Source organism: Pelophylax lessonae, assembly GCF_965119305.1.
Source record: "Pelophylax lessonae genome assembly, chromosome: 4".
Classification (NCBI taxonomy): domain Eukaryota; kingdom Metazoa; phylum Chordata; class Amphibia; order Anura; family Ranidae; genus Pelophylax; species Pelophylax lessonae.
The window spans coordinates 288515851-288529009 of NC_138771.1; the positions used below are offsets into that span (position 1 = coordinate 288515851).

At 39.7% G+C, this 13159-nt stretch overlaps 1 protein-coding gene across 1 annotated transcript in view; it reads left to right on the forward strand.

Annotated features, from left to right (window-relative positions):
• The window catches only part of LOC309552612 (uncharacterized protein), a gene marked incomplete at both ends in the record, with an annotated part of 398170 nt that overhangs the window by 141813 nt on the left and 243198 nt on the right, over positions 1-13159 (forward strand). The window contains one exon of the mRNA XM_082253553.1: positions 4102-4208. Within this exon, the coding sequence (XP_082109679.1) occupies positions 4102-4208 (107 nt within the window). The remainder of the gene's footprint in view (positions 1-4101; positions 4209-13159) is intronic.

Genomic DNA, 13159 nt, shown 5'->3' on the forward strand with positions numbered 1-13159 from the left:
CTGTCTACCTAATTTGCTTCTTCAACAGGAAAGTAATCGTTAAAGAAGTTGCAAAGGCAGAAGGTTTTTATCTTAATACCTTCTATGTATTAAGATTAAAAAGCCTTGTGTGTAGCAGCCACCCCAGCACCCCTTAATACTTACCTGAACCCCATTTCTTTCCAGCAATGTCCACAAGTCCCCCGGCCGTTCGGGGTCTCTCCCTCCTGATTGGCTGAGACACAGCAGCAGCGCCATTGGCTCCCGCTGCTGTAAATCAAAGTCAGTTAACCAATCAGGAGAGAAAGGGGGCAGCTCTGTGTCTGAACAGACACACAGAGCTACAGCTCAGCTTCAGGTGCCCCCATAGCAAGCTGCAACTTGACAGGAAGGAGGGGCCAGGAGCAGCGAAGTGGGAGGATCTGAGCTGCCCTGTGCAAACCACTGCCCAGAGTAGGTAAGTATAACATTTTTGTTAGTTAAAAAGAAAAAAAAAACACCAGACTTTACAATCACTTTAAGTAAAGGCAGGCATCTATTGGCCATTGGATTGTGTGCTTGTTTGCTGATGCCTGCCCTTTCCCTTGGCTATAATCCCCCCCCCCCCTCTCCATTTTCTGTTGCCTGCCTTTCCCCTGTGTCATGGAAAGTCAACCAGCATTTTTTAGATTTGCAAAGAAATAAAGGAGGTTAAACTAGGACTCCCTCTTTTTTAAAGGTAGTACCTAGAATGTCTTACCATCCTTGCCCTTGTTTGCTTCCCCAAGTCAGGGATGGCCTTACAAGGAAAAATAAATAAATAAATAAAATTTAATCTGTAAGTACAAAACGCCATTTAAAAGAAAAACCCACAACAATTTGAAAGGTCAGACTTAGCTGACCTTTTTTTTATAAAGTTAAAGGACAGGCAGCCAATTGCTGTAGGATTATGCACTAAACTTTGCTTCTGCGTGCCCTTCACACTGTGTTGTGGAAGAGTGGGAAACCTTTGGCCATAGGTTTTCCCCCTGCAGCTATGCCTCCAGTTTTGGGATCTGGACACCATCAGAAAATGCAGGAAAGATGTTTTTACAGCACATCCTGAATGTGATGCTTTTTTTGCGATCCCTTTGAAATTGTGGTAGTAGACTTTCTCCTTGTCTGGAGAAGGTGAAACAGCCTCCTGCCGCCTCATGGCATTTCACATGTTGGAAGAGGAAGAGGAAAAGGGTGCATGAGCAGCACTGGAAAAGAAAGAGCTGCTGTGCACCCTTTAGGAGGAGGAAAGGGTTACATTAGCAGCACTCTAAAGGAAAGTGGCTGATGTGCTCCTTTTGGGAGAAAGAAAAGAGCTCATTGGAAGCACTATTATATTAAAGTGAATGCTATGCACTCTTGAGGAGGAGAAGGAAAAGGCAGGCAAGAAGAGAAAGGCTTTGTCATCCATGACACAGGAGAAAGGCAGGCAGCAGAAAATGGAGGGGGGGGGGGTGCGAATTATACAGCCAAGTGCATGGACAAAAAGATTAAGATGAGGAAAAGTTCCAGGAACCTTCTGCTAGATTATATGCAAGAGCTGGCACTGTAAATAGCTTTATAATATAAAGAAAAGAAAACTAATAATAAAGGGAAAATAAAAACAACATTTAAATAAATATGAAATCCTTTTTGAAGAAAATCTGAGAAGTAAAAACACATAAATATGATGGCTGGGAATCTTCTAATTTGGGGCCACCCAGGCCAGGAACTGTCAGCTAGATTATAATGCAGGGGTTGCCGCAAAAAGCTTGAAAAAAATGTGGCTCCGGCTGCCAGACTTGGGGATGACTATAGTGTATGCCTCATCTCTCCCTCTTCTATTGCAGCCTATTCAAACTGCTTACATACTGTCCAGTCACTGCACATGTGGCTCTCTGAAATAATGTGCTCTAATGTTTATTTCAAAGTAAAACCTGACGTGTTTTCACCACTTATAATGTGGCCTAACTAGGCTTCTTACATGTTATCCAAACACTGAACATTAATTGTGACGGTTGTCTCTAATACACACAAACGTTTATTGAAAGATAAAACCTGCCTTGATTTTTTTCTATTTGCTGAATACTCAAGTGCTTATGTACTGTCCTGGCACTAGCCAGTTTCTGCCAAACCTAAAGACTACATTTTGAATATTTTTGAAATAATTTGGGAAATATGTATGATAGGGGTTCTGAGGACTGTTGGGTTGTGGTCTTGAAGTATTTTTTGTACAATCTGTTTTGACATTTTGGTAAATTTTAAGAAAATGCAGTTTGGTACTGTGAATAAAAGAAGTTTCACAAATTATACTATTAGGCCTCTTGCACACAGTACTGAAATTGAACTTCTGATTTTTTGGATGTAAATTCAGGTGTTTGTTTTGCATGAATTCACATGTATTTATGCGTGTATATGCACGCTTGTGTATTTGTGCACACAATACCCTCCTAGGGAAAATGCATTCATATTTATGCACATATGCACGTATTTGTGCACATATTTGCACGCATCGGCACAAAATACTGACCGGGAATGCAGATTTTCCTATTTTTTTTTAAATAGGCACTTTGTAAATAATGGGCCACATTTTAGCTCAGTGAAAAAAATAAAAATAAAACACTGTACTGAGCTTCTTCAAGCTGCAGTGTGCAAGAGGCCTTAAACTGTTTTGCCACTGGCCAGTTTGTAAGTTGAAGACTTTAGTTTATTTTTTTTTAAGAGTAAACTTTCCTAAATGTTCCTGTAGCTACTTCTAAGCATTCAATTAAGGCCTATTACTGCTGGATACAAAGTGATTTATTTCAGCCAAAGCTAAGAACTGATAAAAAAAACCTTTTTCAAGTTGTAATGAATCAGATTGGAGTGCTTCTGTTGGATTTAAGCCAAGCTAGAAGTAAAAGTTAAACAATTCATTAAACATGTGATGCCAGAATACAGTGTGACTCTGACACTGTATTTGAAAATCATACTGTTTTTTAAAACCACATACAGTTTAAAGGCATTTTTCAAGTATGTATTTAAAAACATATTTCCCATGTTACCTTGGAAATGCACATTAAAGGGAGACCCCTCTTCCCACTGTATAGTAGTTTTATTGTAATTTACAGTAATATTGTTTTTGCATTGATATACATGCTTTATGATAGTGCCCAACTCTCCATGTCCTTTTGGAGAATCCCTTGCTTTTTAGCCTTGAAAATGGCCAGAATTGATCAAGGTTGACCCCCAAAGACTTGGGGTCCAGGTTTAAGACTTCGCTCAGGATTAAACCAAACCTAGACACATTATCTACTTCTGACCTGTATAAGGATCCAGGTCAGATTTCACACTAATCTGCATTGACTGTTCTCGGTTATTTCGATTTTTCTTGTTAGTTACTGGACCCAATCCTAAATGATGTCTTCAATTCTTTACCACTAAAGAAAAGAGTACTTTTAAAAGACTGGCAGCACAATTGAGACATTTGCTGACAAGATCTTTGTCAGATTCAGTAAAGCTTGTAGTTGTATATTGTAAACCCAACCCAAGGAGTATACAAGTGGACATATGGTGCTAGAATGCCGAATGTTTGGAGTGGTTAAATAGACATGGACTTCATAGGCAATGTGCTTAGCATTCTATTTCCACCATTATTATTATACTTTTATGTAGTATTTAATTGAAGTACTTTAAATTAATTTAAAATATGCTGCCTAGGGTAAGGTAGTCAAGTAACATTATCCTAACTACCTAGTAAACTCTTGAATAAGGAAAACAACTGTTAATCTGCAGAAGCGGGGCTACTCTTTTCTGCAGTATGAGAATGTCTAGTATTTGCACAATTCTGATTAACTCTATAAATATCGTTGTGCCAAAAGAAATATTGAGGCAATATATGCTTCCTAAATGTTCAATATGTCTCTGGATTTTGGAATAATTTACATCTAGTCCACTAAAAAAAGTGTAAGTATTAATAATTGTATCGTTTGGAATGCAATCATTTCACCATTATAATTTCAAAATGTAAAATCAGCATAGAAAAAGCTTTTAATATCAACTTAATGAACCATATTTCTGTTAATAAGCAGCATGAAATCATTGAACATAAAGATTAAAAGTATATTTTACTTATGATGAATGTCACAGGCAATGAGCTCACACAGCGTTTTGACAAAAATATCCCCAAAAAAGGAAGAGGAAGTTATTTGAGTCCTGAACAATGCTCACTGCGAATGGTTAATGCTCTTCTGAAGGTATCTTTTGCTTTTAGAAATAAACTGTTGAATTGTATGTTTCCATCCAAGTTTCTGAGCAATATGTCAGTCAGGCATGATTCTCCTGTTTAATAAAAAAAAGGGGTCTCTTGGCATTCTACAGTACCAAAGGGCTTTGAGTTATTCTTAACCACTGCAGTTTTCATTTTTTGCGCTATAAACAAAAAAGAATGTGTTTTTCTTTCTGCTATAAAACATATCCAATCAAAAAAAAAAAAAAAAATCTAATTTCTTCATCAATTTAGGACATAATGTATTCTGCTACAAATATTTGGCATAAAAAATATCCCAGTAAGCGTATATCGATTGTTTTGCACAAAAGTTATAGCATCTACAAACTATGGGATATATTTTTTTTTTTTTTAGTAATGGCGGCAATCAGCGAGTCATAGTGGGACGGCAATATTGCAGCAGACAGTCGGGACACTAAAGCCCCGTACACACGCACCGATTGTCGGCCGACCGGTCGGCCGTCTTTTGTCCGGTGCTGTCGTGTAGGTTGAAAAGTGCTAAAGACTGCACACGAATTTTGTCGGCCAACAACAACCGACCGCAGAAGTGATGTCATGTGATGGTTAACTTTCCGTGTGTTTTTTCTTCTCTGAGCATGCCCAGTCTTGCTCATCTGCTTTTTGTAATCTGTACTGACTGACGAACAATCGGCCGTTCTTTGTTGGCCTACAAAAATTTTATAGCCTGCACACCAGATTTTGTTCGGCCAAAAAGTTGCAGTCGGTTGTCGGAAGCATCATACTAACAAGCCGACAATCGGCCGATCGGACGTTGGCCGAATATTTACGGCCGACAATGGGTACGTGCCTTTACTGACACTTTGTCACTTTTTGGGGACCAGTGACACTAATACAGTGATAAGTGCTAAAAATATACATTTTCGTTGTACTAATGACACTGGCTGGGAAGGGGTTAAACATCCGGGGCGATCAAGGGGTTAACTGTGCGCCTAGCCAGTGTTTTGTAACAGTGTGGGAGGTGCTTTTACTGACAGAACAGTGATCTGCATTGTTTACATAGACCTGCTGATCAGCTCCCGCTGTGTAAAATCACAGCGGGAGCGAACCAGCGGCAGCACATGCTTCTGCTTGATACCTGGAAGTGCAGGATCACGTATATATATATATATATATATATATATATATATTAGGGATCGACCGATTATCGGCAACACCGATATATCGGGGGCCGATATGCACTTTCCCCGATATATCAGAATCAGCCTTTGGATTTACCAATATTGCCGATATTTAGGGAAAGTGCTTATACCGGGTGATGCCTGCAGCTAGAGGCATCACTCCGGTACCGGTGTCCATAGCCGACAGTCGGCTGACTTGTAATGACAACCGATGCGGCTGTGAAGCCGCTCAGCTGTCATTACAAGGAACGGGAGGGGATGTCCCCCCCCTCCCGCTGCCTTCCGTGGCTCGCCCGGGTCTCCCGTCCCACCGGGAGACCCGGGCATCCTACCTCCACTGCCGCCGCTGCCAAAGAGAAGAACCGGTCTACTGCGTCTCCATGTAAAAAACCCAGAAGTGATGTCATGACATCACTTCCGGGTACTTGGCGCCGAATTAAAAAAACTGACAGCATTCAAAACAGCCAAACTTGGCGTTTTGAATGCTTTTCAGTGCTGTAGAAAAAAAATATAAAACATTTTTTTTTTTTACATGCCTGAAGATATCGGCCAATACCGATATCCGATGACCAAAATATCGGTATCGACATTCAAAAAACAATATCGGTCGATCACTGATATATATATTTATATGTGATCCTGCGCAGCGTGGCTGCCCTGTAGCAGTAAAACTGCTATAGGGGGGTCGGCAAGTGGTAAAAAAAAAAAGAAATGGTTTTATGGTTGTAGTCAGTTTCATAACACAACCGTGATAATCCAGAAAGGTGCTAAAAATGTCTGCCACTTAAGTTTAATCTAGAACTGTAATATTCAGTGGACATCTCAGAGCCACTTTTGGCCCTTCTGATCTTATCCTGTACTAGGTACACAGACATGAAAAAAAGTAAATTTGTAATAGCCTTTTGTTTCTTTCTTCAACAATTGTTTGTTGGACAATTGTTCTTTGTATCTACGCATTGACCTGTTTTTTACAAGTGCACTAAAATGCAGATCAACGCAAGTCAACGCGGGTTAAAACACGTATAAAATGAATAGAAATGTACATCCTTTTCCCCTGCATTTTATCGCAAGTCAGTGTGAATTCAGCCTGAATGAAGTGCTATGCCTCCTGGGATATGTGACATGCATATCCCAGGAGGCAAAGGGAGGACAGCGCACGTCATTTGCCTAAGCCTATTTATGTACTGAAGGGGTGGATAGGAGGGGACTCTTTCCCGAGGGTGAAGATGCTTTTTTTTTTTCCATAACAAGCCGCAATGGTTTACTAGTAGGGCTGACTAGTAAGGATACATTTTTATATAAATCAGTGGATCTGTGTCAATTTTTTTTAGACCCAATCAGATATAACAAACGATGTTGAAACACATTTTACAGATTAACAGCATTAAAAAAATAATTTAAAGCCTAACTTCAGATGTAGTGTTTTGAAAACATAAAAAAAAACCTTTTAATATTTTATATAATTTATTAAATCCATTATGTATTTTTTTGCTTAGTTAGCAGTTACAAAGCCCCAGTGAGCTAGTGCCAGACAGTACAGCAGGAGCTGCATTTTAGACTCCCTGCTGCATTATAATGGTGTCTATGACAGACACTCATTCAGGTGCTGTGCCTCCACCCCGTCCCTCTGCTGTGCTATTTACAAAGCAAAGCTGCTGCACCATCATTATGCTCCCTCTGTATTGTCTGGTACCAGCTCACTAGAGATTTGTAACTGCTAGCTAAGTAAAAAAATCAAAATAATAAAATATTATTTTAAATTATATATATATATATATAAAAAGAAAAAAAAAAGAAAAAAAAAAAAAAAAAAAAAAAAATATATATATATATATATATATATATATATATATATATATATATAAATGTTATAGCTGGAGTTGGGCTTTATTAACTACTTGTCGACCGCCATCAGTACATATACTGCGGCAGGTCAGCTCTGTCCCGAAGTAACTGTACATCGCGAGTGGGGGCACACACGTGCCCATTCGCCGCAGGGAAAGCTGATCTACGGGTCCGGCAGCTGCGATTGCTCCCCGTACAGACAGAATGGCTGTCTGCCATTGTAAACACAGCAGACCGCTGTTCTGTCAGCAATGAACACAGGGATCCGCCTATTAAGGAACACAGGTCCCTATGTTCATTCCATAAGTCCATCCCCTACGCAGTTACAAAGCACCCCCTAGGAACACATTTAACCCTTTGATCGCCCCGGCTGTTAACCCCTTCCCTGCCAGTGTCATTAGTACAGTAACAGTGCATATTTTTAGCACTGATTACTGTAGTAATGTCACTGGTCCTCCAAAAGTGTTAAAATTGTCAGTTAGGTGTCCGATCTGTCTGCCACAATGTCGCAGTCCTACTAAAAATCGCCACCATTGCTAAATAAATAAATAAAACAGACATAAATTTCCCCTAGTTTGTTGACGAGATAACTTTTGCACAAATTAATCAATATACTCTTATTGGGATTTTTTACCAAAATTATGTAGCCGAATACATATTGGTCTAAAATGATAAAAAAAATAGATTTTTACATTTTTTTTGTTGGGAATGTTATATAGCAGAAAATATATTTTTTTTTTTTCTGAATTGTCGCTCTCTTTTTGTTTATAGCGCAAAAAAATAAAAAACACACAGGTGATCAAATACCATCAAAAGAAAGCTCTATTTGTGGGGGAAAAAAAAGGACATTCATTTTATTTGGGTACAGCGTCGCAGGATCGGACAATTGTCAGTTAAAGTAGCGCAGTGCAGAATCACAAAAAATGGCCTGGTCATTAAGCGGGCAAGCCTTCCGATCCAGAAGTGGTTAAGCATGCTAATAATAAAGAGATTGTACAAATAAGGAAGCCTCTTAAATCTAAAGCACTGCTAAGAGACATATCATTTAGAGCTACAGTATATAAAGCTCTCAAGCCATTGGTTTGCTTGAATGTAGACAACTTTATTATTCATGACCCTCTAAGATAGAATTTTAAATAAATGTTACTCATAATTTTACAAGAAATAACAGTGATTTAAGACACATTCTAAGCGATCTTTTAAGGATTCATCAATATTCATTTCTGTTTAGGGGCATGGTCCTTTCAGCTCCGCCTGCAGGCATATAAAGGAATGTAGCCATGCATGACAATCCAACGCACTGAAATGAAATTGTGTTAAACTCAGTGGCTTCTATAAATAACATCTTTTGCACAGAGAACAGATTTTATTTTGTAAAAGGAAAAAAAAAAAAAAGAAACTCACTCTCTAAAGACCGCTTATGCACTGGTCAAATTACATAATGCATAGCAAAAAAATAAAAAATAAAAAAGCAGAAAAAGTGTGATTTTTATCTCACGGTTGTTTTGCTTTCTGTATTCTGTGCTAGCAATAGGTGAGAGTAGTTAATTTTTTTTTTAGTTTGTTGCTAATCCCCAATGCTGATCATTATTGAAGCAACTAAAGCCAGAGCACTAGCTACAACAGGCATGTTTTTATTAGATATCAAAGAAGGTAGGATTTGGCAAATCGGGATACCAGGCTCAGTAAAGCCATATAGCTTGAGTGTAGCTTTTATATTCTTTAGCCATGTGTTCTCTTTATTGTAAAATAGAAGGCTGTGCAGGATTTAAACAGCACACTTGTGCATGTTTCTGTGCCATCCCCTGTAGTGCGATTTTCAGTCTATTCATTTGAATGGGATGAAATCGCACCAGATCACAGTTGCACTACTTTTGAAAAATGCCCCGCACCAAATTCCATGGTACAGGTGGTTCCCGGGGTTACAAACAAGATAGGGACTGTAGGTTTGTTCTTAAGTCGAATTTGTTTGTGAAACGGAACAGGTAAATTTTTTAAGTTTAGCTCCAGCCAAAAGAATCGTTTTTAAGTTTTTTTGGATAGCATAGGGAAGGGTTAAATCCCCTGTACCATTTGTTTTTCTGTCTGTGCCCCTGTTCAGAAGTTTTTAACGCACTTTCTGTCCCTATGACAACTGGATTTTGAAAATTTTGGGTTGTTGAGGAAACAAGGATTGGTAAAAAAAAGCTTCAGTGGAGACATCTTTTTCCCATGAGAACTCTTCCAGGAGTGAGTTTCCATTCCTAGGGGTAGATTTCCTCTCACTTCCTGTTGTCTCCCTCCATTTGTAAGTAGAAGTTGTTTGTAAGTCGGATGTTTGTAACCCGGGGACCCCCTGTAGTGTGCTTCCATGGAAACTGGTGCCCACAAACACACTGCATTTGCAATCTGTATTTGGGGTGCTGCTAACAATGTATTGGAACCTGCAGCAGATTACAAAGGCAGTGCTCTTAGAACACAGTGTGGGAAATGTGCCCAGAATGTGCCTTTTCCAGCACCATGTTCTGTGTAAACCAGCCCTTCATTTAAAATGGACTACGCTACACAGAATCTATCAAACAGCAATAAAGATTTACTTTACAATGATAAAAAATATTAAATGAACCTGTTGAGCTTTCAGTTTGACCTCATTCGATCATAAGACATCATTAAAAATTCGCCGTAGGTCGCCTGCCATAGAGAAGCTGTGGACCCGTTCTAATAGGAGCGACACAAGTCGCTCCGACTTAGAAAAAGGGTCCGGAGCTTCTTTGGGGCGACCCGGAGCGACCTGCATAGACTTCAATGTTATGAAGTCTGAGCTGGCCGCTCCGAGGTCGCGGTGCGAGCAGCGCACCGCAACTTGTGAGGTCGCCCCGGCAAGTCGGATCGCTCTAATGTGAACCGACTCTTATCCAACTATTGTTTAATAAATACAAATATTATTCTCTATTTTTTTTTTTTAAGCCAGATTAATGTTTCTAGTGCAAAATAAGGCAAAGTGCTACAAAAAATACAATAAATGAAGGGAGACATAAACAAAAGTACATACAAGGACAGGGAGCAGAAGAGCTGTCAGCATAGTCAGTACTTGGGTAAAGCATTATTATTTGGGTAAAGCATTATGGGTAAACTCATTATCAAGCATTATGAACTAAAACAACTCTATAAGTACCGGTTCACATTGGTGTGATGCGGGAACCCTGCAAATCCACTGCTGGTTCCCGCATCGCACCTGACTCGCAGGCAGTTCACACTGCCATATGCGAACTGCTGGGAGTGTCAATACTAAATGACTGACACCCCCAGATTAGTTTGCATATCACAGTATTCTCATAATCAATTGGATAAAGACCAATAAAGTCCCATTAAGGGGAGTTCCTCCTTCCTTTTCTCATATTGCAGTATGACCTGTCAGTTCGGACACGAATCAGATAGCATAGGTGTGAACAGCCATGCGATTCGATTCTGGTGCGGACCAAAAAAAAGGTTCCTGTGTGACTTTGGTCAGAATGCGATGCGAATTCAGCCATGCAATCTGCATGGCTGGATTTGCATGGCACAGACATTGCATGTGAACTGACATCGCATATGTGTGAACCGGCACTAAGACTGTGAAGTTCAATAGTTCATGGTTGTATTAGACATCACACTGCCCTAGGCACATGGTGATTAATGAATGGCAATGCTCTCTTGGAAACTTGTGTCTGTTGAATACTTTAGAAAAACATCTGCAAGACTATTCTCATGGAGGCAACATGTTGTCTGTTTTAAGCAGAATTAGAGAGGTGGATGAAAGAGGTGGATTTTATGTTTCTTGAATTATTGTTCTTGAAAGAACCTTCTGACTCTTCTGAACATCCCCTGCACCTCTTTCTCCTAACCTTTTATTTTACCAATTAAGCTACAAGTGGCCAAAGTAGGCCAGAAGTAAAAAAAAAAAATATATTTATAATTTGTAAATTGTAAAGCTTGGTGCTGTCCAGTGGCAGCCTGTCCATTGGAGGTGCAGGGGGAACCGCCCCCCCCATCTATGCATCCGGCCCCCTAATCTGGGGTGCCGGATGCATGGATTCCAATAGGGTTTTTTTTTTTTTTTTGAAGCACCTGATTAGACCCAGAGGCTCTAATACGCTTCAAAAAAGGGTGGGCTCGGGCGCAGAGCACTGCGCCCTGAGCCCACCCAGTTGTATGACAATAGCGAATGAATATATGCTATTATCACACTGATTCTCCTCCCAGCCAATCAGGAAGTGGGTCGTGAGACCCCTTTCAGGATTGGCTGAAAAGAGAAGCGATTTTACTGGCCATTGGCTAGGAAGAGGGAGGAGACGCACAGCCGGAGGAGGTAAGAATGCTGGCTGTCCGTCCCGCTGAGGGGGGTGGTGTATTTGCCGGCTGGCCGGCCATCTGTCCCGCTGGGGGGTGGTGTATTTGCCTGCCGGCCGGCCATCTGTCCCGCTAGGGGGTAGGGGGGGTGGTTGTTGGATTTGCCGCCACTGGTGCTGCCCTCTAACTTTACTGGCCAAACATGCTTTAGGCCTCATGCACACTTGATGGTATAAAAATGCCAGTAACATTATATGTAGAAAGCTGTAGAATGAGTTGTGCAGCGTTTTTCAGCGTTTTTTTTTAGCTGTAATGTTTTTGTTTTTTTTTTAGCATAACTATTTTCCCGCAAAAGCTTTTCAGCTTTTATAAGAGTTAGAGCATTTTTACAGCTGACAAATTAAAACCCACTAGTTCTGGGGGTTTTTTCAATACAGAAAACGGCCCAGCCAAAAAACGCTAATGACAGCCTATGTGTGCATGGACACAGAGGATAACATGCTGGGGAGTTTACTGGCTACAGAAAAAAAAATATGTCTGAAGCCAAAAACAGCAGCTGTAAAAATGTCCAGTGTGCATGAAATTGTAGGCCTCATGCACACTTGACGTTATCAAAACATCATTAGCAAGCTGTAGCTGTAGGCGTTTGTCAGCTTTTTTGCAGTAGCTTTTAGTTTTAGCTAGTTTTTCAAAGTTTTTTTTAGCTTTTTTTCAGCTGTAGCATTTTTTAGCTTTTCTTTAGCAAAACTATACATGCATACAAAAAAGCTCATGGCTCAAAAATGTTGATAAACACCGAATAGCCGCCTTGTTCAGCATTTTTTAGCTTTTATCAGCGTTAGAGCGTTTTAACAGCTGAAAATTGCCTCCTAAAACCCACTAGTTCTGTTTTTTTTTTACAGCCAAAAAAATGCCCCTGCCAAAAACTGCTAATAACAGCCTATGTGTGCATAGACACATAGGATAACATGCTGGGGAGTTTACTAGCTGCAGAAAAAAGCATCTGATGCCAAAAACAGTAGCTGTAAAAGCGTTCAGTGTGCATGAGGCCTTATAGTAAACACAACCCTGTCTGGGTCTATTGTGGTCATATCATCATAAATAAGCATTTCTATGACTTGTGCCATGACGAGTGATTTAACAATGTAATGACATTTATAAAAAATGCTAGTCTAGCTAGATAACGTGACATTTTCTGGATAACTACAGTTCAACATACATTTAGTTTACTCTGGAATGCATTATTTTTAGGATAATGAACTGCTCTTGTAGTTTATAGGATTTATATAATTTACATGAGTTCCATGACTTTTTAAATGAAGAAGTCTGTCCAGCAACTCCAATTTTAAAGGTCACAGAGCTCAGAGGTGGAAATAAATATCATAAAGACATATAAAGTTCAGTGACAGGTATAAACAGATAGACATTGATCGATACGGACTGACTCAGTGAAAAAATAATTATTGATATCTACTGTTAACTAGGGAACAATACATATAAAGAGCAAAAGGGCAAGAAAAAAAATCCTATAATGGTAGGTTTCTTAACCTATAGGCAAAACAAGACTGTATAACCCTACAGGATATGGTGAGATGAGACTAAACAATTGAACCAGTATATAGCACAG